Here is a 26,448-nt window from a genome sequence, read left to right as displayed (position 1 = left end):
GAGGAGGGAGCCACATACTCCATGGTGGTGAGAAGGGTGGCTGAGGTCTTGGACCTTGAGCTACCTTCTGTGGAGGTTAGGCCTAATACCCTAACCAACGTGCTTCAGCTGGGGTCTTCCACATCAGAACCCCTGCTTCCCTTTAATGAGGCACTTGCGTATGTCCTTTTGGGTACTTGGTCCAGACCCAGCCTAGGGGCTCCTGTGAATAGGACAATTACCCGTAGCCATACGCTTGCGCCGACAGACCCAAAATTCCTCACCCAACACCCCACGCCTGAGAGTCTTGTCATCTAGGCTTCATCTGGCGCATTCCCTGACGCAACCCCGGAAAGGGAATCAAAAAGACTGGACAACTTGGGGAAGAAGATGCTTCTTCCAACAATGTAGTGCTGTGGTCCGTGAATACCGCATGCCTTTTGGGCCGCTATTCCCATACTCTCTGGGATACGGTTGCGCAAGTGCTGCCTAGAGTTCCGGAGGAGGCCTGGACTGTCCTTTCCCAAGCCGTGACAGATGGGAGGGACGAAGCAAAGTTCATGATTCGTTGTGGACTGGATAAAACTAACTCTCTAGGCAGATGGGTTGCATTAACGGTGGCATTGAGACGCCACGCCTGGCTGAGAGCATCGGCTTCTCAGGGGATGTCAAGCGATCTCTGATGGACGTGCCCTTTGATGGCACACGTCTCTTTGGAGACAAGGCGGACTCAGCGCTTGAGCGCTTCAAGGATTCCAGAGCCACAGCCCAGTCCCTTGGTCTTGTGCCTACTCCTAGACCCCAGCAGTCCACCTTTCGTGGCTTTGGAAGGGGCACCCAGCCACGTTCTTTTCCCCGGCCATCGACCCACGCATGCTGTACAGCCCCTGCGTGGCTGCGGACGTGGAATCCCACATCCCCAGCCCCTGCTTGGCTGCGGACGTGGAATCACACGTCCCCGCCACCTCCTCGGCCTCCAAATCTTCCTAGTCCACGGGTACACCAGGAACCAGTTGGCAGCAGGAGTCACCATCACCTGCCCCAATGGCAATCAATTACCTGGGACAGGTGGGTTCTCCAGATTGTCCGAAGGGGCTACTCCCTCCCCCTCGCGACACCACCTTCAGCCATGCCGCCTTCATACAATCTCATATTGGAGGATCATGGGACGCTTCTCCACGAGGAAGTCCAAGCCCATTTGGCCAAAGGAGTTATAGAGAGGGTTCCGCTGTCAGAAGTAGGTTGTGGTTGTTATTCACTCTACTTTCTGGTGCCAAAAAAGGACAAGGGACTTCGTCCTATATTAGATCTTCAGTCCGTCAACCTCTTCCCCAAGAAGAAGTTCAAAATGTTGACATTGGCTCAGGTCCCATCTGCCCTGGACCCTAGAGACTGGATGGTAGTGTTGGACTTGCAAAACGCATACTTCCATATCCCCGTCTTGCCAGCCCACAGACGTTACCTATGATTTGTGGTAGGTCACAAGCGCTTTCAGTTCACCGTGCTCCTTTTGGCTTGGCCTTACCAGTGCCCCTCGGGTGTTCACCAAAGTGATGGTAGGGGTGGCAGGTCATCTGCGCAAGTTAGGGGTTCCAGTCTTCCCCTACTTCGATGATTGGCTGTTGAAGGTGAACTCGCCCCAGACAGCCTTCTCCCACTTCCAGACTACAGCGAGCCATTTGTATTCACTGGGATTCAATATCAGCGTGCCGAAGTCACACCTGACTCCTTCTCAGACGCTTCCTTTCATTGAAGCTGTTCTGGATACAGTGCAGTTTCGGGCGTATCCTCCCGAAAAGCGAGACAAGGACATTCGGACTATGATACCGATATTTCAGCCTCTGTCCCGGATTTCAGTGAGAATGACTCCGAGGCTGCTGGGCCTCAGCCTCCTGCATCCTGCTAGTTCAAAACGCCAGATGGCATATGCGGGCTCTGCAGTGGGACCTGAAGTTCCAGTTGGTGAAGCATCAGGGGAATCTCTCCGACAAGGTCCAGATCGCGGAAGGAACTGCAAGAGACCTGCAGTGGTGGTTAACGGATCAGGATTGGGTCAAAGGCAGATCCCTCTCCTTTTCCCCAACTAGATCTTACAGTAGTGACAGATGCGTCACTCCTGGGATGGGGCGGCCACATGAGAGAGACGGAGATCAGAGGCCTCTGGTCTCCTGCAGAATCCGGGCTCCATATCAGTCTTTTGGCACTCTGAGTGATTCGACTAGCATTAAAAGCATTCCTTCCCTCTCTCAAATGGAAGACACACCTCCGCCATGTGGTACTGCAACAAACAAGGCAGAGTGGGGTTTTGGACCCTTTGTCAAGAGGCTCTTCACCTCTTGACTTGGCTGGAACATCAGGGCATTTCTCTAGTGGTTCAACACCTGGCGGGCTCCTTGAATGCCAGAGCAGACAAACTCAGCCGACGATGCGTGGTGGATAACGGATGGTGTCTCCATCCAGAGACTTGTTCGCCTCCGTAGAGAACCCGCTGTGTCAGCTGTTTTGCACGTTGGAGTTTCCAAGGCAGCACTCTCTCGGTGATGCTTTTTGTCACAAGTGGAATTCAGTGCTCCTGTACGCCTTTCCGCCCTTACTACTGCTGCCCAGAGTTCTGAAGATCAGGCAAGGCCTGGCCCAAGTAATCCTGGTGGCGCCAGACTGGGCACGAAGAGTCTGGTTTCCTGAGCTGTTGAGCATGGCGTTGGTGTTCTACCTTGATCGTACCATAGTCCTCGGGTGGACGATTAACTCTTTGTGGTATATGTGGATGCAAAGAAGGGGAAAGCGGTGCAGAAGAGGACCATTTCAGGATGGGTGCTCTGATGCATCAAAATGTGCTACGCTCTGGCTAAGAAGCAACCTCCTGAAGGCTTGCGTGCGCACTCCACCAGAGATACTACTGCTACCACAACACTAGCACGGGCGTTCCAGTCCTGGACATCTGTCAGGCAACAACGTGGGCATCTCTGCACACTTTACCAGTCACTACTACCTAGACAGCAAGGTCCGCAGGGACGGCTACTTTGGCCGTTCGGTCCAGCAGGACTTTCTGGTGTGATCTTGGTTCACAGCCCAACACCGGGGATGGTATTGCTTGGGTATCTATTCAAAAGTAAGGAATCTGCAACTCGAAGTCTCTATCAGATATACAAGTTACTTAACTTCGGTAACAGTATATCTGGTAGAGACATGTTCTAGTTGCAGGTTCCTTACCGACCCGCCCATCCTCCCGCACTGCAAACTGATTTCTAGGGACAGGAGCTTCCCTTTAATGGCCCTAGTTTTGGCGCATCACTCTGCGCTACTGACATGGAACGTTGTGGAAAGAAACTGACGTCAGTGCACGGGGTTGTGCCTATATACGACCGCAATGTCATCACAGTGACCGTGACACCCATGGAGTCGACAAACGCCACCTGACGGTGCGCATATGGTATGCTTGAAGAAAAATCTCCGGATCCAGACTGACGCCTGCAGAAATCCAAAGGTAAGGAATCTGCAACTAGAAATGTCTCTACCAGATATATTGTTACCGAAGGTAAGTAACTTGTACATTTGGGACATTGCCACCGTGGTGAAAACAGACAATAGAGCAACCATTTTCTTCATCAATCACCAGGACATGGGCAAACGTAGACACTCCAAAGTGGCCAGTTACGTCAGCCTTTCAGCGGAACATCTCCCATGGGTAAACAACAATTTGTCACATACCCTGAGTTAATTAAAGGGAGACTACCACAAGTGGGAATTAGATCCTTTCTAGCTACATAGGTTACCTAGCCATGTTTGCCACAAAAAGTAATAAGACAAGCTGGTGGTTTTTCAGCAGACACTGGCAGCCAGAGTCAAGAGGGTAAGGGTTTTGATAAACCATTGCAGAAAGTGAGCCTACCCCATTTTCTCTCTTTCCTCTGATCCCAAGTTGATCAGCAAGGCCAATAGAAAGTATGCTTATTCACACAGCACACGCCTGACCCAGGTGATACTGGTATAGGGAGCTTCTGTGTCTGTCTTGCAAAGCACAAACTGCCCTCAAGAGCTACCCAGCCCTTCTAAACAGCCAAGCAAAGCAAGTTCTTGTTCACACTGTTTTCTCACTTTGTCCATTGTGTATTTCACTGGAAAGCAGTGAAGGTCTTAACCAGTCTTGAGTTTTCTCAAAAAGACCTACAAAGATAATGATAGGTACTTGTGCATGTGAGGCTTCCAGAAAGGAATTCACCACCTGCATCTTTACCTCCTACATGTCACAAATTCAGCTTCAAATGTAGCTTGATAAGAGTTTACCATTTGGCCTTCAAGATTTCAACATATAACATCTACATTCTTACTTCTGTTGCAAAGCATAGTGAATGAATTTGTGACTGAGGCATTTAGGACACTACTCCCTGTACACCCATTTGTGCCATGTGTAGGAAGTTGGCTCTGTATATACTATTTCAAAGTAGGAAATAGTGTGCACAGAGTCCAAGGGTTCCCCTTAAAGATAAGATAGTGGCAAAATTAGATAATTCTAATGCTCTATTTTGTGGTAGTGTGGTCGAGCAGTAGGCTTATCAGAGGGTAGTGTTAAGCATTTGTTGTATACACACAGGCAATAAATGAGGAACACACACTCAAAGACTTACTCCAGGCCAATAGGTTTTTATATTGAAAAATATATTTTCTTAATTTATTTTTAGAACCACAAGTTCAAGATTTGAAGTAAATACATAAAATGCAAGGTACTCCACACGGGTAAGTTAGGAACTTTGAATTAGAGCAATAACATGCAGTTTTTGTTAAAATGGCAATAAGCTTATTTTAAAAGTGCAAAAAACAACAGTTCCTGGGGGAGGTAAGTAAATGGTTATATTGTGAGGTAAGTAAGACATTTACAAGTCTCAGTTCCTGGGCATAGGCAGCCCACCGTTGGGGGTTCAGGGCAACCCCAAAGTTACCACACCAGCAGCTCCGGGCCGGTCAGGTGCAGAGGTCAAAGAGGTGCCCAAAACACATAGGCGCCTATGGAGAACAGGGGTGCTCCGGTTCCAGTCTGCCAGAAGGTAGGTACCTGCGTCCTCGGGGGGCAGACCAGGGGGTTTTTGTAGAGCACTGGGGGAGGGGGGGTCACACAAGTAGGCACACAAAACACACCCTCAGCGGCACAGGGGTGCCGGGTGCAGTGTGCAAAGCAGGCATCGGGTTTTGTATTGGGTTCAATGGAGGGGCCCGGGTGTCATTCTAGCGGTGCAGGCAAGGTACATAGGGGCTTCTCGGGCCAGCCACCACCTGGGCTAGGCAGTGGTTCGCCTGGGGGTCACTCCTGCACTGAAGTTCGGTTCCTTCTGGTCCTGTGGGCTGCGGGTGCAGTGCTTGGTCCAGGCATCGGGTTCCTTGTTACAGGCAGTTGCGGTCAGGGGGAGCCTCTGGATACTCTCTGCATGCGTCACTGTGGGGGTCCATGGGGGTTGTCTCTGGCTACTCATGGGGTCGCAGTCACCGGGGAGTCCTCCCTGTGGTGTTGGTTCTCTGGATATCGAGCCGGGGGCGTCGGGTGCAGAGTGCAAGTCTCACGCTTCTGGCGGGAGGAGTGAGGTCTTTGAAATTGAAGAAAAGTTGCAAGTTTGTTGCAGGTTGTTGAGCAGAGCCTCTGCTCATGGGAGTTTTTTGGTCCTGGGGGTAAGGGCAGTCCTCTGCGGCTTAAGAGGTCGCTGGTCCCTGTTGAATGCGTAGCTGGCTGCAGGTTTTCGACTAAGGAGAGAGGCCGGTAGGGCTGGGGCCAAAGCAGTTGTCATCCGTCGTCTCTGCAGGCTTGTAGGTCAGCAGTCCTCCTTTGTAGTTCAGGTTGCAGGAATCTGATTTCCTGGGTTCTGGGGTGCCCCTAAATACTAAATATACGGGTGTGTCTAGGTCTGGGAGGGCCGTAGCCAATGGTTACTGTCCTGGAGGATGGCTAACCCCATTTGTGCCTCCTCCCTGTGGGGAGTGGGGCACATCCCTAATCCTATTGGGGAAATACTCCAAAACTAGGATGGTGGATTTCTAAAGGCAGGGGTCACCTCAGCTCAGGGCACCTTAGGGGCTGTCCTGACTGGTGGGTGACTCCTCCTTGTTTTCCTAATTATCTCCTCCAGCCTTGCCGCCAAAAGTGGAGGCAGTGGCCGGAGGGGTGGGCATCTCCACTAGCTGGGATGCCCTGCGGCACTGTAACAAAGGGGGTAAGCCTTTGAGGCTCACCGCCAGGTGTTACAGTTCCTGCAGGGGGAGGTGTGAAGCACCTCCACCCAGTACAGGCTTTCTTCTTGGCCACAGAGTGACAAAGGCACTCTCCCCATGTGGCCAGCAACTTGTCTGGTTGTGGCAGGCTGGCAGAAACTGGTCAGCCCCACACTAGAAGTCGGGTTGGTATTTAGGGGGCATCTCTGAGATGCCCTCTGGGTGCATGTTACAATAAATTCTACACTGGCATCAGTTTGGATACCAAACTTCCCAGATTTCAGCTTAGCCATTATGGAACTGTGTAGTTTGTGTTTGACAAACTCCTAGACCATATACTCTTATGGCTACCCTGCACTTATAATGTCTAAGGTTTTACTTAGACACTGCAGGGGCATAGTGCTCATGCACAAATGCCCTCATCTGTAGTATAGTGCACCCTGCCTTAAAGCTGTGAGGCCTGCTAGACGGGTGACTTACCTATGCCACAGGCAGTGTGAGGTTGGCATGGCACTCTGAGGTGAGTGCCATGTCGACTCAGTCTTTCTCCCCACCAGCACACACAAGCTGTGAGGCAGTGTGCATGTGCTGAGTGAGGGGTCCCCAGGGTGGCATAAGACATGCTGCAGCCCTTATAGACCTTCCCTGGCATCAGGGCCCTTGGTACCAGGGGTACCAGTTACAAGGGACTTACCTGGGTGCTAGGGTTGTGCCAATTTTGGAGACAAAGGTACAGTTTAGGGAAAGAACACTGGTGCTGGGGCCTAGTTATAAAAACTTAGCATCAGCAAAGGCAAAAGGTCAGGGGGTAACTATGCCAAGGAGGCATTTCCTTACACCATGGCAACGGAATACACTAGTGACACAACTGATGGACCTTCCTTTTGAGTCCATTTACAGGACTGATATAACTTTCCTGTTATGTCAACTGCTACATTGTTAAACCTGATGTCCTCCAGGCGCATGGGAGAAGTCAACACATTCACAATCTGGGAAGTATTTGTCCACTTTAAGAATAGGGTTGTATTTTGTGCCCAAAAGTTCTTTCAGACTTTCACCTTGTTGAAGCTATCATACTACATTCTTTCTTTTACAAACCCTACTGTAATAGATGGGTGTTCCCTCCACTCCCTGAATGTTAGGGTCTCAGATCATTTGTTTCTTTTAGTCTCCCAGGGAGAGGACACGCCTAATTGAAGAAAAAAAACTCAAAACTAATTCCTATCTACAGTGCATATTGTCATATGCCAGTTTTCCTTTGTTGTGAGAGTGACAGACCGTTCCACAGGATGTCATTCACAGTAACTTTGTATGCTCCATTCCTTCTCATGCTCTCTTTCTGCTGCGGAGTCTAAACTTTGGTGATCTTTAACATGAATGGAGCGTTGGGCATATTCGCCTTACTGGTTGGAGAACAAGAAGTGAACCCAGTTGCCTGTTTGCCTTCAGTCATGTTAATATTCTTTACTTTTGTGCATAGGATTACTGGGGACTTCCATCTTAACAAAAGAGATTGATTCAAGGAGTTTCATCTGTGGATGATACCAACACTGGAAACCCGTTGTTACTTGTCATTATCATGTCCTTTTTACAACTGATATACAATTGAGTTCCAAAAAATAATCTGCGAAGAATCTATGCAAATGGATCTTGTGCCCATTCATACCCTTTTTCCATTGTATTGTTGGCCCTCGTGACACCAGCTAAAGGTTTGCTGTAATTGGTTAAGCAAAAGCAAAACATGAAACAAACAAATTTAGCATTGAAGTGCTAAAGGGAAAAAGTGCAATAATGGACAGAAGTGCTCTTTGACCCTTTTGTGGCAGTCATGGTCTGAATGACCCCATTGTCCACACACAATGGAGGTAAGGGTCACAAACAGTGCTCTTTTATTATGTCCCTCTGTGAGTTTAACTGCTGACTGTAACATGTTTATTTTAATAAAAATAAAAAAATTGTATTCTTCCCCTTGTGTGTTACAGGCTGCACTAGGAATTATGCAAATGGTAGAAGATACACTTATTGAGCATGCTCACACGAAGCCTCTTCTTCCAAGCCAACTTGTCAGATACAGAGAAGTTCAGTTACCTGACCGTGAGTAAAATCATATTATAGGCTGTTTACTGGACGCCCTGAATTATAATAGACCTCTTACTCCGGTAGTACTTGACTACTAATTTTACTATTGAACTGTTCATGGTTGAGTAGGGTTAGACAAGCTCACACCTGAAATACAAAAGCCACATTAGTTTTGAGGAAAGCATATTTTAAGCATTTGTTTCTTTTGGGGCCTCCGACGTTGTCTTGTACCATTGTCAGAGTGCTAAGCAAGGATGGAATCAGCAAAGGTGTCTATGAGGGCCAAGTTGAGGTTTGTAGGCAGAGTAAGAGGGTGGTCACAAAATTTTATTAAAAAATGAACTTATGGTGTAGGAAGTTGGCTCTGTATATACTATCTCAAAGTGAGAGATAGTGTGCACAGAGTCCAAGGGGTTCCCCTTAGAGGTAAGATAGTGGCACAATTAGATAATTCTAATGCTCTATTTTGTTGTAGTGTGGTTGAGCAGTAGGCTTATCAGAGGGTAGTGTTAAGCATTTGTTACACACACAGGCAATAAATGAGGAACACACACTCAAAGACTTAACTCCAGGCCAATAGTTTTTATATAGAAAAATATATTTTCTTAATTTATTTTAGAACCACAAGAGTCAAGATTTGAAGCAAACATATCAAATGCAAGGTACTCCACACAGGTAAGTTAGGAACTTTGAATTAGAGCAATAACATCGACAGTTTTAGTTAAAATAGCAATAAGCTATTTTAAAAGTGGACACAGTGCAAAAATCAACAGTTCCTGGGGGAGGTAAGTAATGGTTAGTTTGTCAGGTAAGTAAAGTACTTACAAGTTCAAGTTCCTGGGCATAGGCAGCCCACTGTTGGGGGTTCATGGCAACCCCAAAGTTACCACACCAGCGGCACAGGGCCTGTCAGGTGCAGAGGTCAAAGAGGGGCCCAAAACACATAGGCGCCTATGGAGAACAGGGGTGCTCCGGTTCCAGTCTAACAGGTAAGTACCTGCGTCTTCGGAGGGAAGACCAGGGGGGTTTTGTAGAGCACTGGGGTGGGGGGGACACAAGTAGGCACACAAAACACACCCTCAGTGGCACAGGGGTGGCCGGATGCAGTGTGCAAGGCAGGCGTCGGGTTTTGTTTTAGAATCAATGGAGGGACCCAGGGGTCACTCTAGCAGTGCAGGCAGGGCACAGGGGGGCTTCTCGGGCCAGCCACCGACTGAACTAGGCAGAGGGTCGCCTGGTGGTCACTTGTGCACTGAAGTTCGGTTCCTTCTGGTCCTGGGGGCTGCGGGTGCAGTGCTTGGTCCTGGCGTTGTGTTCCTTGTTACAGGCAGTCGCGGTCCGGGGGAGCCTCTTGATACTCTCTGCATGCGTCACTGTGAGGGTCCATGGGGGTCGTCTCGGGTTACTCACGAGGTCGCAGTCGCCTGGGAATCCTCCCTGTAGTGTTGGTTCTCTGGAGCTCAAGCTGGGGGCGTTGGGTGCAGAGGGTGAAGTCTCACGCTTCTGGCAGGTAGAGTGAGTTCTTTAAAAGTTGCTTCTTCGTTGCAAAAATGTTGCTGTGGGTGAACAGTGCCGCTGTTCTCAGAAGTTTCTTGGTCCTTCGGTTTCAGGGCATTCCTCTGAGGCTTCAGAGGTCTTTGGTCCCTGTCAGATGTGTCGCTGTTGCAGTTTTCATCGAGTGAGGAGACAGGCTGGTAGGGCTGGGCCAAAGGAGTTGTCTCTGCAGGGCTTTCAGGTCAAGAGTTCTTCTTCTTGTTTCAGGTTGGAGAAATCTGATTTACTGGGTTCTGGGGTGCGCCTAAATACTACATTTAGGGATGTGTTTAGGTCAGGAGGACAGTAGCCAATAGCCCTGTGGGGAGGGTGGCACATCCCTAATCCTGTTGGGGGAATCCTCCAATCTCAAGATGGAGGATTTTTAAAGGCAGGGGTCACCTAGGCCACAAGGCACTTTAGGTCCTGTCCTGAGTGGTGGGTGACTCCTCCTTTTTTTCTCATTATCTCCTCCAGCCTTGCTACCAAAGGTTGGGGCAGTGGCCAGAGGGGTGGGCATCTCGACTAGCTGGGATGCCCTGGGGTGCTGTAACAAAAGGGGTGAGCCTTTGAGGCTCACCATCAGGTGTTACAGTTCCTGCAGGGGTGGGTGCGAAGCACCTCCACCCAGTACAGGCTTGGTTCCTGGCCACAGATTGACAAAGGCACTCTCCCCATGTGGCCAGTAACTCATCTGGTTGTGGCAGACTGGCAGAAACTGGTCAGCCTAGCACTATGAGTCAGACTGGTATTCAGGGGGCATATCTAAGGTGCCCCCTAGGTGTACTTTACAATACATCCCACACTGGCATCAGTGTGCATTTATTGTGCTGAGAAATTTGATACCAAACTTCCCAGATTTCAGTGTAGCCATTATGGAACTGTGGAGTTCGTGTTTGACAAACTCCCTTACCATATACTCTTTATGGCTACCCTGCACTTACAATGTCTAAGGTTTTGCTTAAACACTGTAGGGGCATAGTGCACCCTGCCTTAGGACTGTAAGGTCTGCAAGAGGGGTGACTTACCTATGCCACAGGCAGTGTGAGGTTGGCATGGCACTCGAAGGGGAGTGCCATGTCGACTTAGTCATTTTCTCCCCACCAGCACACCCAGCTGTGAGGCAGTGTGCATGTGCTGAGTGAGGGGTCCCCAGAGTGGCATAAGACATGCTGAAGCCCTAAGAGACCTTCCCTGGCATCAGGGCCCTTGGTACCAGGGGTACCATTTACAAGGGACTTATCTGGGTGCCAAGGCTGTGTCAATTGCGGGAACAAAGGTACAGTTTAGGGAAAGAACACTGGTGCTGGGGCCTGGTTAACAGGGTCCCAGCACACTTTCAATCATAAATGGCATCAGCAAAAGGCAAAAAGTCAGGGGGAACCATGCCAAGGAGGCATTTCCTTACATATGGGATTCAGTGGCACCCACCATATTGTGACAGACTTTTTTAAAAAATCTGTTAAGAAAAATGAGGCCAGTGGGTGCTGGGTCTCTACATGCAGTGCCACAAAATATCTGGTATGTTTTTTAACCCATTTGAAGTCTTAAACATTTTGAAAGGATCTTTTGTTACTTTCTCCAGTAACAATATTAATAATAAAATCTTATCCACTATGATTACAATTTTTTGAGAACAGACTGCTTTGTTGCTATCAGCTAAAGCCATAACAACATTCAAATATACACGTAATCATATAAGTGCTAATATCCCATTAATAACAATGAAATCATAAAAGGAGTTCAGTGTTACATTTATCCAGTACAATTTATAATACAATTCACATACAAATACCTAGCTCAAATTTATAGTTCTCCATGTAGCCCACATGTAAGGAAGTCACGGCTCTCAAAATTAATTTCATTCGTATAACACAGGGCTAAATCAGCAGTACAATGTTTTACTACGTAATCCTTAAAAATAAGCACCAGCCACCTTGTGTGAAAAGACATTTGTTTTGGAGTTGAAAATAATAAAATGGTAGATATTGCCTCTGCCACCAAAAGTGCATTCGCACTGGTCATTCCGACACGCTATTGGAAAACACTTAAACAAATATTATCAAGTAATTAATGTACCCAACCAGAATTTAAGATAAAGTGTGACACGCTTTTGGATAAACCTTGTCAATATGATGTTTGCATCCCAAATTATATTTATAATTAAGGTAGCAAGCTGTCATGGGCCCATGCTCTACTGAATAAAAGAGCTTCCTATATGTATTATGCCAGTATTCCTCCTTCAGTGACTTTATGGAGTAGGATTTAGCTCTAGTACTGTCACCTCAAAGATCCCCCAAACACGTTACCCTTAGTCTAGATGGCACATACCGAAACTACAGCTTTCTGTAAGTGCTTTGAAGCGCAGCAACCTCAAGCATAACCTTGCTGTAACCCTCAGCGTGCGGATTCCCATGAACCCACAACCAATATAGAATGGGACACAATGCGATTTGGTTACTAAATTAATCCCTAGGTCGAGATGAAGAGAAATAAGGGAGTATCTTGACCAAAGCTGTGCAGTGATCTTAACCTTTTAAGTACAGCTGTCCACCAATGGCTTTTATCACACTACCTTTCTAGTGCTGCTGTCGGCCAAATCAGACTGCTGAGGAAGTACTTTTTAAGCAGGCTGTTTCTGTTTTTTTTCCCTTTCCTACTGCAGTGATGATCGGTGCAAAGGGTGTGCTGACATAGTTGCAGTGAGAGTAAAACCAGCCAAAGGAGTTGTTTTGCTTTCACTGAATCATTGTTCTAGGGCATATCCCAGCCTCCTGAGCACTGATTCTCAGCACAGAGGTATCATTGAAAAGGGTGACTCGGAGGCGAAGATTAGGATTCTCAATCTTTACTACTCAACACAGAGCATTCAATGAAAAAAACAGTAAAAACAGTTGTTAGAAATGGGGTCTGTGGTTGGCAGTCTGTTTGCACTCTGTCCAAGCAGGGACCCTCACTCTAGTCAGGTTAAGGGAGATAAGGATAACCCCTGCTCACTCCCTTGGTAGCTTGGCACACGCAGTAAGGCTTATCTCAAAGGCAATGTGTAAAGTATTTGTATAGTCACACACAGTAACACAGTGAAAACACCACAAAAATACTCAACGACAGTTTGTAGAAATAGCCAATATTTATCTGAGTAAAACCAGACCAAAAGGACAAACATACACAAGCAAAGTTATGAATTTTTAAAGATAAAATTTCAACATAGTGCTTAACAACACAAATGCTTCAATTTGGTGATATTACGGCACCCTGCCGGAGGCTTTCCCAACAATCTGACGCCAATGGCACCAGTCAGAGTTGCATGGACCCCCTAGTACAGTACCTTGGGAAAATGAGGAAACAACCCAGTGCACTGAGTCAGGGATCGAGGCATCGCTGGCTCCGGTGCGGTGTCTGTTCTGGGGCTGAGGAGCAAAGTCATCAGTGCGAGATGTCGTGTCCTTGCTGTGGAGCAGTGGAGTTGAGGCGTGTTGGTGGTAAGCGTCAGTTCCTTACACTTCCAGCGGGGTCGATGTCCAACAGTTAAGATGCATTGGGGGGGGGGCCTCATGGGGTCACGGTCATGCCACGTTGCTGCAAGTACCATGGCAGAGTCTGGTGTCACAGACATCGCTGATACAGCACTTCGGAACTAACAGAGTCGTGGGCTTCAGCGAGGCTGCGGCAGCGTCAGGTCTGCGGGATCGGTCAGGGTCGTTGCACTCCAACAGCATCAGTCTGAGTGCCGTCCGAAGTCTGTGCACTTGGTTTTTCTTGGCTTTTCACCAGCTTCTTCTTTCAAGGGTCCAGGGAGTGGATTAGACACTACATAGCAGGGTTGGAATCTCAGCAAGAGAGTCAAGATGCTGGCAGAGGACGTCTTTGATGGCCCTGAGGCTTCAGAACATGGGGCACACTCAGTCCAAGCCTTTGGAGAAACTTCACAAGCAGAATACACTGCAAAGTCCAGCCTTTGCCCCCTCTAGGGCAGAAGCAGCAACTGCAGGCCAGCCCAGCAAAGCCCACCCAGCAATGTACTCCTCCTCCAGCTCTTCTCCTTGGCAGAGGTTTCTCTTGATCCGGAAGTGTTCTAAAAGTCTGGGGGTTTGGGTACACTACTTAAACTCCTTTCTGCCTTTTGAAGTAAGGAAAACTTAAAAGGAAAGTCTCTGTTGTTGACAAGATCCTGCCTTGCCCAGGCCTGGCCCCAGACACCAGGGCATTGGACGCTGGATTGTGTGGGGACAGGCACAGCCCATTCAGGTGTGTCAGCTCCCCCTGCCCACCCCCTGCTTTAGCCCTAGCGACTCATCAGGATATGCAGGCTACACCCCAGCTCCCTTTGTGTCACTGTCTAGAGGGAATCCACACCAGCCCAACTGTCCGTCTGGCCTAGATGTGGAATATACAAGCAGACAGAGGCACAGAATGGTTTAAGCAAGAAAATACCCACTTTCCAAAAGTGGCATTTTCAAACTGGCAATCTAAAAATCAACTTAACTAAAAGATGTATTTTTGAATTGTGAGTTGAGAAACCCCAAACTCCATATCTCAATCTGCTCCCAATGGGAAACGGCACTTGAAAGATACTTAACTGTTATCCTGTGAGAGAGATAGACCTTGCAATAGTGAAAAACGAATTTGTCAGTATTTACTGTTAGGACATGTAAAACACATAAGTGTACATGTCCTGCCTTTACCGTATACTGCACTGTGCTCATGGGGCTACCTAGGGCCTACCTTAGTGGTGCCTTCCATATACAAAAAGGGACAGTTTGGGCCTGGCAAGTGGGTACATTTGTCAGGTCGAATTGGAAGTGCAAAACTGCACACACAGACACTGCAGTGGCAGATGCTGCAGGACCACTAGTAGCATTTGATTTACAGGCCCTGGGCACCTCTAGAGCACTTTACTAGGGACTTACTAGTAAATCAAATATGCAGGTCAAAGAAAAGCCAATTACAAATACTGTTTTTACAGACAGCACTTGCCCTTTAGCACTGGTCAGCAGTGGTAAAGTGCGTAGAGTACCAAATACCAGCAAAAACAAAGTCCTGCACACCGTCACAACCTAGGAAGCAGAGGGAAAAAAACAGGGGAGACTAGGACAAGGATGCCGAGGTCTAACAGTAAACATACTACTTAACCCATGAGGCTTTGAACCACGCCTCTTCCTTAACCCACTAATGGTAGTCTATTATAGCCTACAAAATAGAAAGGCACCATCTTGCCTGCCTCTTTCTTTGCAAATGCAAATTCCTCAATGAAGAAAACATAAAGACACCCAACAGGGAGCTTCCAAGTAAAGAACCTTCACTCCAATGAAGAGTAGAACGGAAGACCAATCGATTCCAGAGCCTAGAAACGGGCAACAGCCGACCAGGGAAACTTCACGCTTGCTTTGATTCCGTTTCTGAAATAAAAGAAAGAATGAATCCCATCTTAACCCTTATTGACATAAACAAAGGATACAATCATCAATGACACACAATTAAACTCAAATTGTTTATTTACCTGTCCCAACGGGTGGAATAATCCTCGCCCCTGTGTCCCTAATAGAATCTAAAATTCTTGTTGCAAAGCTAGAAATGTTTCTATTCTATGTCTGGACCGGAGGCTCTGGTTATACTGGTTCAAAACTCATCAACAACCAAAGAAGAGGCATGGACAATAGGTTTGTAATAAAATATTTTAAACATAGAATCATTAGACCAGTCAGCCGCACAAAGGATATCTTCCATTCTAGAACCTAAAGTAAAAGCTTTGGAGGCCATCGCCCCTATAGTTGAATGAGCTCCATACCTGGAGACATCAATACCAGCTTCCAACATGACTTAACTGGCCAAAATCGCTGCCAAAACAGGACGAAAAGGTTTCTGAACTGCCATCAATAGAGGACCCACTTCTATGTACAGCTGTGCATTCCTTGTACAATTTTAAACATTTCACTACACAAAGTTTGTCATTGTGTGGAAAAGCAGGATTCTCAATAGACCTGGACATACATTTAATCCTCTTTGAAATTATAAAAGAAACACCATTTGGTGAAAACAACCTGCCTGCAAGGTCCAGTGCTCTCAAATCTGATACTCTGCAACATGATATTAAACACAGTAATGTTGTCAATTTAGCTTAAAGGTGCTTCAAAGATGACAATTGTCAGGCCAAGCATTAAAAAAAATGACAGGACAACTTTCACATTCCCATAAATGGGAATAACGAGGTTTAGGGGGATTGGCCACTTTAATGCCTTTCAATAACTTACACACCAAAGGATGAGCACCAACAGGTTTACCATCTGTCATGTCATGTCCACCTGAAAAAGTAGACCTGAAATTGTTTACCAACTTGTAACATAATCCAGATTCTGCACACTCTGAAAGGAAATCAAAACAACGTTTAATTAGAATCTCACAGGATTCACCTCCTGTTGAAGGCACTAACCCACCCATTTCCTCCATGCCAAAGAATATCTTTTGTGAGTGGATGGAGCCCAAGCTTGGTGAATAAGAGCGACAGCTGCTGAAGAAACACCTTCCACTGGAGCATGTCTCCTGATATTTAACAGGCCATTAGAGTCAACTGGCCCGCAGAAGAAGAGGGTGGGGTGAACCCATTGGGCACATGAGGAGTTGCAGAAAGGTCTGAAGACGTATTGGAAGGGTGATAACCGTGCTCCCCATCTCTCATGGAGATGTCTGAGTCTTCCACACCGGAGTATTCATAACCACTGATGCTGACTGCCGTCTGGCTTGAGCTGCAACCCTCAGAATCATGGCGAACATAAGGAAAGCATAATTTATTTGACCCAACCAATCCTGAAGAAATGTGTCTGTCGCCAGAGCAATCGGGTCTGGTCCCCAGCTGTAGAACTTGGGAAGTTGAGTGTTGAGACGTGATACAAAAAAATCCAGGTGATATGGACCTAATGATGACCTGATCTTCTGGAAGATGTTGGGATGGAGCTTCCAATCGCTGGGGTCTGTCAGGAACCGAATGTTGCAGTCTTCAACAAGTTTGTCCTTCCCCAGGAGGAGTTCCGCCTCTCCCTTGATCTTCCGAGCAATGCAAAAGTGCGAGTACTCTGGGAATGTTTGCCCACAGGTGTGCTCCTAGTTGGTTGATGTACAAAATGGGTGGACACATTGTCCATACGCAAAAGAATGCAACAATTGCTTTTAATCGTAGGCAGAGACTTTATGGCGAAGGATCCGGCCAGGGGTTCCAAACAGTTTGTGGAGTCGTAATTCTTCGTATGACCACCGACCTCTGGTGGAAAACACTCTGGATCTCGCTCCACGACCCCAACAACTGCCATCTGACTATATGATAATGTCTGGAGTTGCTCCGAAGATGGCCTTCTCATCCCAGGCTTCCATTTGATGAAGCCACCAGCGAACTTCTTCCTAGGCTTCGGCTGAAAGGGGAATGAGGTGATCGTAAGAGAGACCCTGCTGAAAATAATTGCAGAGCTCTGTAGTGTAGGGGTCCTGGGAACATGGCTTGAATCGAAGTAGCAAGTAACCCCACAATCCGGGTCCGGGATCTCAAAGATACCGCCTGTTTCAAGAGAGTTGTCTTCAGTTCCCTTTTGATAGTTTTCATCTTCTGTGCTGGAAGGAGTAATTGAGCTTTGATGAAATCTACCTGAAACCCAGGAATTCTAGTTGTTGTGAAGGGATCATGCATGATTTATTTTTATTTTTTTAGTATGATCACAAACCACACTTCCTGAAGAAGAGAAACTACCCATGAGTGGTGAGTTAGTAGTAGGTTTTTGTCCTGAGCCAATATAATTATGTTGTCTAGGTATACAATCAAGCTTCTTCCCAAACCTCGCAGGTGTTCGAACACCAGTTTCAGTAGTTTGGTGAACAACCAAGGGGCAAACAATATGCTGAACGGGAGAGGTATTCGTACCATTTGTCTCCAACGGAACGGAATGTATTTTCTGTGAGAGGGAGACACGGGACTGATAGATAAGCATCCTTTAGATCGAGATGGACTATCCAATCTCTTTCTTGAAGTAGGTCCCTCAGAAGATGGATACCTTCCATCCTGTAGTGGCGATAAACCACAAATGGCTTGAAATTCCTGAGGCGGAGTACTAACCTTTGTTCGCCCCCTTTCTTCTACACCAGAAACATTTTGCTGCAAAAACCTTGAGGATGTTGGGAAGAGAGGGCGTTAGCCTGCTTTGACAAAGCTCTCAAATTTATAAAAGACATGGAGAGGAGGGGTAGGAGTTGGTTGAAAAGGAGTAGTTGTCAACTCTATACAGTAGCCTTGTTCCGTGCTCAACACCCAGACATCTGAAGAAATGTTGGCCCAGTTGTGCTGAAATTTACGTAACCTTCCCCCCCAGCGGCAGAATAGGAACAGAAGGGTTCATTACCTATGGGAGTGTTGTCAGAGGCTCGGTAGCCCCTGTTGGAGTCTCTGTTGTTTCGTCTGCCAGAGCCTTTTGATCTGCTGGGGTAGAACCCCTGCTTGTCCTGGTTTTTGGATGTATCCCCTGCGTCCTGGGTAGGAGCCTCACAGGGGACCTTAATGGTAGAAGCGCCCGGTCTGCTGGCCATCCTCTGCTACTACCAGCCCTTCCAAAAGGGGATTGAACATTCTCTACAGAGATACTTGAGGCTTGCCCAAAGAAGTAAAGGTGCTCATAAATTTTGCAATGTTTTTTACAAAACAGTTGCCGAATAATTGCCCTTCAGCAAGGGGCCTGCTTCTGCTGAGGTAAGTTCAATCAGATGAGGATCGATTCTTAGTTACACTGATTTACGGAGTTCATATGCCTATGTACAATTAGCATTTCCTAAGAAGCATATGGCTCGTTGTGTCCACCCAGCCAAAATCTCCAGGTGAATGGGGCCCCATATCTAGCTTGAAGGGCCAAATCGAGGATTTTTGCAGAGGGGCCTGATATGTCGAGGAGTTTGTCTTGACAGGCCTGCAGTGCCCCATCAATACCCTTCTTTGAGTCTTTGTTAAGTTTTTAAAGAAAAGTCAACATCGCGGCATCTTATGTCTGGGAGGGATAGCTGTTTTGTATGGTAAATCTGGACGAGGGCATTCAGACTTAAGTCTGGATCTGACTTCTTTTTCGAAACTCTTTCAAATGTGGAGTTGCATGTACTCCGCAGAAGCGGGGGACCAATCGGAGGACCTCGGGTGGACAGTGTCTGAAGGCTCAAAAGTAAAAGAGGAGGAAAGGGAGGAGGAGAGGGAACCTTTGTTACTTAGAATGTTTGCAAGCTTCTTGGTACTATCGAGAGGACGAGAAGGAGTCATTGTGTCTGTATTGGGTGAGGTGGCTGTAGGGATAGGACGGGGTAGAGAAAACCCCAGCCGAATAGGCAGGTTCCAGTAACACCACTTGGAAAAGCCTGGTCATGGTCGTAGAGAGGGGCTAGGCCAGTTCCGGGTGAAGGAGGGAGGGAGGGAGAGTTCCCCTAGGTTGAAGGGGCACAAGGGCAAGATAGCTCATCAGGGCATTTAGAAATTAATTGCAGGGCAGAATTTGAAGCCTTGTCATTGGATTTTTGGACAGAAATGTCAGTCACCTGTTCCATACTAGGATCATAATTTCTCAGCAAATGGGTAGGATGTTAGTGGGTGTAGAATGCTGGTAGCAGGCAAAGGAGAGTCTTCTAAGCGTTTCCAAAAATTATATCAGTTCATATATTCATATATTTATGTTCGATGGCATGTGTAGCTGCAGATACACATGCAATGCATATAGATTCCTCCATCTAGTGTTGGGTTCGGAGTGTTACAAGTTGTTTTTCTTAGAGGAAGTCTTTTAGAGTCACGGGATCGAGTGAATCCTCTTCGGTTCCATTGCGCATGGGCATCAACTCCATTGTTAGATTGTTGACTTTCCGCCGTCTGGTTCGGACGTGTTTCCTCTCATTCCGAGATTTCGATTTGGAAAACTTAAAAAAACTTTTTTTGTTGGTATTTTATCGATCGAGTTATCATCTTCCATCGAAACAGTAGTACCGTCTGGAAACAACTCTGTTCGCCCTTGGGGGCACCCCCACCCCCCCAAAAACTTCAGCCTATTCAGGTTGACCGCGTGGAGCGCTTTGTGGATCGAACTCCATTACGATTCCGTCCTCGGCACCACGCAAAATACCCATACACAGACCAACATCTAGTTTGTAATCTCTGCCTTTCAGGAGGAAAACTGCGAGGCATGTCAATCGTTCCAATCGAAAAAGACAGCAGTCTTGATCCGGGATACAGAGTCGGAGCAGGAATCCGAAGAAGACAGACCCATCACAGCTGCCCAGCATGTAAGTACGTCTGCACCTGCTCCACATAAGAAAAAACAAGGCCTTGGGTACGCCTCTGCCTACACCTCTGCCAGAAGGCCCTCGAGTTTGGCACCAAAAAATGACACCCCTCCAAAGACTTCGGAGTCGACAACAAGCTCCATTTCAGACTCCAGTAGACAACAATTTTCGGAGTCGAAAATAAGAAAAACTGTTTCGGAGCCGAGACCTTCCTCATCATTTTCGATCCCCCAAAAAAACATTTCAGAGCCGAAAAAGACGGGATATACAGAGGAACACAGACTTTCAAAAAGACTAAGAGAAAGCTTAAAACCTCTGAGGAGGAGTCCGATTGAACCAGTCCTTCAAATTATGGATGAAAAACAGTCCAGGATACCCATAAAGAAACAGGGAGAATCATCACAGCACCTCCGTTAAAGACAAAGAGAAAGCTGGCATTTCAGGGGGAATTGGACACTACGCAGCCCCCAGCTAAAGTGCCAAAGCAGAAACAGAAGCCAGCACCACCTCAGTCTTCTCCTCCTCATTCTCCACACCTACCTACCTCTCCTCAGATAAGTCCTACACCAATGCATTCTCCAACACATTCTTTGACTCTCCACAAGACACTGTTAATCTTTGGGATCTTTACTACCCTGATCCCATCCCAAGCAACGACCCAGCTACCCCTCTAAACCATCTCCACCTGAAGATACAACAGTATACAATTAGGTGATAGCTAGGGCTGCAGCCTATCATGGGGTTAAAATGCACACAGCACCACTATAGGAAGAGTTTTTATTCAATACGTTATCCTCAACTCATTCTAGGTACCAATGCCTCCCAATGCTACCAGGCATGGTAATGCATGAAGACCAAATTTTTAATGAGCCTGTTAAAGCAAGAATTATAACAACGAGAATGGAGAAAAAGTACAAACCTGCTCCTTCTGACCCTGATTACATCACCCATCAGGTGTCACCTGATTCAGTAGTGGTTAGTGCTGCCAGGAAAAGAGCAAATAGTCAGTCCTCAGGAGATGCACCCCCTCCTGATAAGGAATGCAGACAATTTGATGCTGCAGGAAAGAGGGTTGCGTCCCAAGCAGCAAACCAATAGAGAATAGCAAACAGCCAGGCACTATTAGCTCGTTACGATAGAGCCCATTGGGACAAGATGCAGGATATAACACAGCATCTCTCCAAAGAGCACCAAAAAAAGGGCTCAACAGGTTGTAGAAGAAGGGCAAGCTATCACTAATAACCAAATAAGACCTGCCCTTGATTCAGCAGATACCGCTGCAAGGAGTGTGAACACAGCAGTCACTTCGTAGACATGCATGGCTGAGATCATCTGGTTTCAAGCCAGAAATACAACAGGCTGTGTTAAACATGCCCTTTGACAAAAAACATCTTTTTGGGCCAGAAGTAGACACAGCAATAGAAAAACTACTAAAAGACTCACACAGCCAAGGCGCAATGAGTGCACTCTATTCTACACCATATAGAGGGTCGTTTCGTAAAACTCTGTTTTGAGGAGGTTTCAGACCACAACTGTGGGAGGCATCAACCTCCCAAACAAACTTACGAAACCCAGTACCAACAAGGTGGTTTAGAGGCACACATAGAGGACAATACACCCTAGACATAGAGGTAAATTCCAAACCTCTAAACAATCTGCAACACAGCCAAAACAGTGACTTCCCTTACTCCCTTCCTCTCCACAACTCTCCTGTGGGGGGGAAGACTGCAACAGTTCCACACATTGGCAAAATATCACCACAGACAACTGGTTGTTTATCAATTATCCGCAATGGTTATTGCCTAGACTTGATAAACACTCCTCCAAATATTCCACCAGGGTTTCACAAGTTAACCCCAGAACATACAGTCCTGTTACAAAAAGAGGTCCAATCTCTGCTACTCAAACAAGCAATAGTTAGTTCCACAGTCTCAGCTAGGAACAGGAGTTTATTCACTATACTTTCTAATTCCCAAAAAAGAGGGCACCCTCAGGCCAATATTAGACCTCAGGCCCCTCAATTTGTACATCCTCTCAGAACATTTTCAGATGGTAACTCTACAGGATGTTATCCCACTTCTACAAAAACAAGATTTTATGGCAGCTTTAGACCTCAAAGATGCGTATTTCCACATACCCATCCATCCATCTCAAAGAAAATACCTCAGGTTTATCGTTCAAGGAAAACACTACCAGTTCAAAGTGTTACCCTTTGGAATAACAACAGCTCCAAGGGTATTCACAAAGTGCTTAGCAGTAGTAGCATCCTACCTAAGAAGACAACACATACATATCTTTCCATATCTAGACGATTGGCTAATAAAATCAAGCAGTCGTACACAATGGCAAAATCATACACGTTATGTAATAGAAACCCTACACACACTAGGCTTCTCTATAAACTACCAAAAGTCACACCTTCAACCAGCACAAGTACAAACGTATTTGGGTGCAATCGTAAATACTCAACGAGTTCTAACGTATCCAAATACACAAAGGATACAAGCTTTCCAAAATCTAATTACACAAATACAACCAAGTCAACAATATACTGTAAGATTTGTCATGAAAATCCTAGGAATTATGGTGTCTTGCATTTCAATTGTTCCACACGCAAGATTAAACATGCGGCCCTTCCAACAGTGCCTTGCACAACAGTGTCACAGGCACACGGTCAACTCCAAGATCCAGTGTTGATAGACCGCCAAACATATATGTCCCTTCAGTGGTTGAATTGCACCAATTTAATGCCTCAGACCATAAATTACAACAGTTGCATCAATGATTGGTTGGGGAGCTCACCTAAACAATCACAACATTCAAGGATAATGGGATGTCAAACAGAAACAGCTACACATAAACCACTTGGAGTTATTAGCTGTGTTTCTGGCCCTCAAAGCTTTTCAACCCCTTCTCACACAGATGAATGTTCTTATCAAAACAGACAACATGACAACCATGTATTATCTCAACAAACAGGGAGGGACACATTCATTCCAACTGTCCCTTCTAGCCCAAGAAATTTGGAAATGGGCAATCCACAACCGAATTCAGCTATTAGCGCAGTACATCCCAGGGATAGACAATCAGTTGGCAGATATCCTCAGCAGAAACCACCAACAAACTCACGAATGGGAGATTCATCCTCAAGTACTTCAAAAATACTTTCAAAAGTGGGGAACACCAAACATAGACCTATTCGCAACAAGCAAAAATACAAAATGCCAAAACTTCGCATCCAGACACACACATCCCCTATCCAAGGGCAATGCTCTATGGATCAATTGGTCAGGGATATTTGATTACGCTTTCCCCCCCTCTCACTGCTTCCATTTCTAGTCAACAAGTTGAGCAAACTTCACTCAACATAATACTCATAGCACCAACATGGGCACGTCAGCCATGGTATACAACATTACTAGATCTATCTGTAGTACCACACTCCAAACTCCCATGCAGACTGGATCTGTTAACACAAAACAGAGGTCAAATCAGACATCCAAACCCCAATGCTCTCAATCTAGCAATTTGATTCCTGAAGTCATAGAATTTGGATATTTGCAACTCCCATCGGAATATATGGAAGTTATTAAACAAGCAAGAAAAACCACTACTAGACAGTGCTATGCAAACAAATGGAAAAGATTTGTCTGTTACTGTCAATCTAAAAATAGAGATCCTCTTACAGCATCAATACAAGATATTGTATGTTATTTACTTCATTTACAAAAATCAAATTTAGCATTTTCTTCAATAAAAATACACCTTACTGCAATGTCTGCATATTTATAAAATATTCAACATAGCTCTTTATTTAGAGTTCCTGTCATTAAAGCTTTCATGGAAGGCTTAAATCGCATCATTCCACCAAGAACACCACCATTTCCATCTTGGAATCTAAATATATTGCTTATAAGACTTATGGTTCTACCCTTTGAATCCATGAGTCGTGCCAAATTCAATTTCTAAAATGGAAAGTTGCCTTCCTAGTGGCAATTACTTCTTTAAGAAGAGTGAGTGAAATCCAAGCTTTTACTCTTGAGGAACCTTTCTTCCAACTACACAAACATAAAGTTGTACTAAAAACAAATCCAAAATTTCTACCAAAAGTAGTTTCACCATTTCATTTTAATCAAACAGTGGAACTGCCAGTCTTCTTTCCACAGCCAGACTCTGTGGCAGAAAGAGATCGACATACATTAGATCTCAAAAGAGCTCTAATGTACTATTTAGACAGAACTAAACAATTTAGAAAGACTAAACAACTTTTTGTGGCTTTCCAACAACCAAATACAGGCAATCCTATATCAAAACAAGGTTTAGTAATCTGGATTGTAAAGTGCATACAAACATGCTATATCAAAGCAAAAAGACAACTTCTAATCACTCCCAAGGCACATTCTACACAAAAAGGTGCAACAATGGCTTTTTTAGGAAATATACCAATGGCTGAAATATGTAAAACAGCTACATTGTCAGCATCTCGTACATTTACTAAACACTACTGTGTGGATGTATTTTCACAACCACAAGCCACAGTAGGACAAGCTGTTCTAAGAACATTATTTCAAACAACTTCAACTCCTACAGGCTAGCCACCGCTATTTTTTGGGAGGACAAACTGCTTTGTAGTCTATGCATAGCATGTGTGTCTGCAGCTACACATGCCATTGAACGGAAAATGTCACTTACCCACTGTACATCTGTTCGTGGCATGTTGTACTGCAGAGTCACATGCACCCTCCATCCTCCCCAGAAGCCTGTTGTCGTTTAAGTTAACATATTTCTACATTTGTATATACATTTACATTTGCATGGACATCTCTTTGTTCACTTACATACTCTATCACTCCTTCTTTTACCTTCTGCGGGAAAACAATCTGACAATGGAGTCGATGCCCATGCCCAATGGAACCGAAGAGGGAGGAGTCATTCGATCCCATGACTCTAAAAGACTTCTTTGAAGAAAAACAACTTGTAACACTCCGAGCCCCACACTAGATGTCGGAATCCATATGCATAGCATGTGAATCTGCAGCACAACATGCCACCACGAGCAGATGTACACTGGGTAAGTGACATTTTATATATGTATATATATATATGTATATGTGTTCAATGGCATGTGTAGCTGCAGATACACATGCTGTGCATCTACTTCTGCCATCTGGTGTTGGACACGGAGTGTTACAAGTTGTTTTTTCTTCAAAGTCATGGGATCAAGTGACTTCTCTTCGGCTCCATTGCGCATGGGCATTGACTCCATGTTAGATTGTTTTCTTTCCGCCGTCAGGTTCGGACGTGTTTCCTTTCGCTCTGATAGTTCGATTCGGAAAACTTTGAGAACGCTTCTTTTTTCGTCGGTATTGTATCGATCGCGTTACATCTTCTATCGACACTTCAGTACCCTCGGAACAGACATCTCTACTCACCCTTTGGGGCGTGCACGCCCGACTCTTGCCTGGTCGGGCGACAGCGTGGAAGCCTCATGGATCGGACTCCATTCCGATTCTGTCCTCGGTGCCACGCCAAATTCCCTTATACAGACCAACACCTTGTCTGTAATCTTTGGCTTTCCCCAGATCATCGGGAAGAAAATTGCGAAGCCTGCAGATCCTTCCATTCAAAAAAGACAGAAGAGCACAAAGGCTCGAGATGGCATACAAAAGCTCTGAACATCTCGACGTCAAAGAGGAAGAGATCATGCACACAGCAGTCTTCGTTCGAGGTTCCGACTCTGACCAGGAATCTGAGAAAGACAGATCGGTCACAGCAGGACGTGAGTATGCCTGCCCATGTACCATCCAAATGACCGAAATATAAGGCCTTGGGTACGCCACTGCCGAAGGCCATGGCTCAACCCGAAAGAAGACACCCGGTGACCAAACCGCCAGTTCGGCACAGAAAAAGGCCACTCCTCCAAAACCATCTGAGTCGACGAAAGGCTCCGACTCGAGCAATCACCGCTCTTTGGAGTCAAAATTTCGGAAATCACTTTTGGAGCTGAGAACATCTGCAACACCATCCTTTTAGATACCGAAAAAGCCAGCTTTGGAGCCGAAAAGACCAGGTTATACTGAGGAGCGTAGACTTTCTAAGACACTCAAAGAAAGTCATAAGACTTCTGAGGAGGACACCTCAAGTACAGCCAACACTTGAAGTCATGGACGAAAGGCAAGCCAGGATCCATATCCACAAAGAAACTGGTAGAACATTAACAGCACCTCCTTTAAAACCTAAGAGGAAATTAGCCTTTCAGAAGGAATTGGACACTACACAGCCTCCAGCTAAAGTGCCAAAGCCAAAAGGGAGACCACCACCTCCTCAATTTTCTCCTCCTCATTCTCCTCCTCACTCTCCACACCTGCATAT

The 26,448-nt window shown here is 46.1% G+C and overlaps 1 protein-coding gene across 3 annotated transcripts in view; it reads left to right on the top strand.

The window, feature by feature from the left end:
* IDE (insulin degrading enzyme) overlaps positions 1–26,448 on the top strand; it is a 754,741-nt gene that overhangs the window by 586,841 nt on the left and 141,452 nt on the right. For all 3 annotated transcript variants that reach the window (XM_069239810.1, XM_069239807.1, XM_069239808.1), the window contains one exon: positions 8,160–8,271. In XM_069239810.1, the coding sequence (XP_069095911.1) occupies positions 8,160–8,271 (112 nt within the window). The remainder of the gene's footprint in view (positions 1–8,159; positions 8,272–26,448) is intronic.

This window comes from Pleurodeles waltl, chromosome 6, assembly GCF_031143425.1.
Source record: "Pleurodeles waltl isolate 20211129_DDA chromosome 6, aPleWal1.hap1.20221129, whole genome shotgun sequence".
In the NCBI taxonomy this organism is placed as follows: Eukaryota; Metazoa; Chordata; class Amphibia; order Caudata; family Salamandridae; genus Pleurodeles; species Pleurodeles waltl.
Note: the sequence above shows the minus strand (reverse complement) of the source record. Positions and strands in the feature narration are given on the sequence as shown.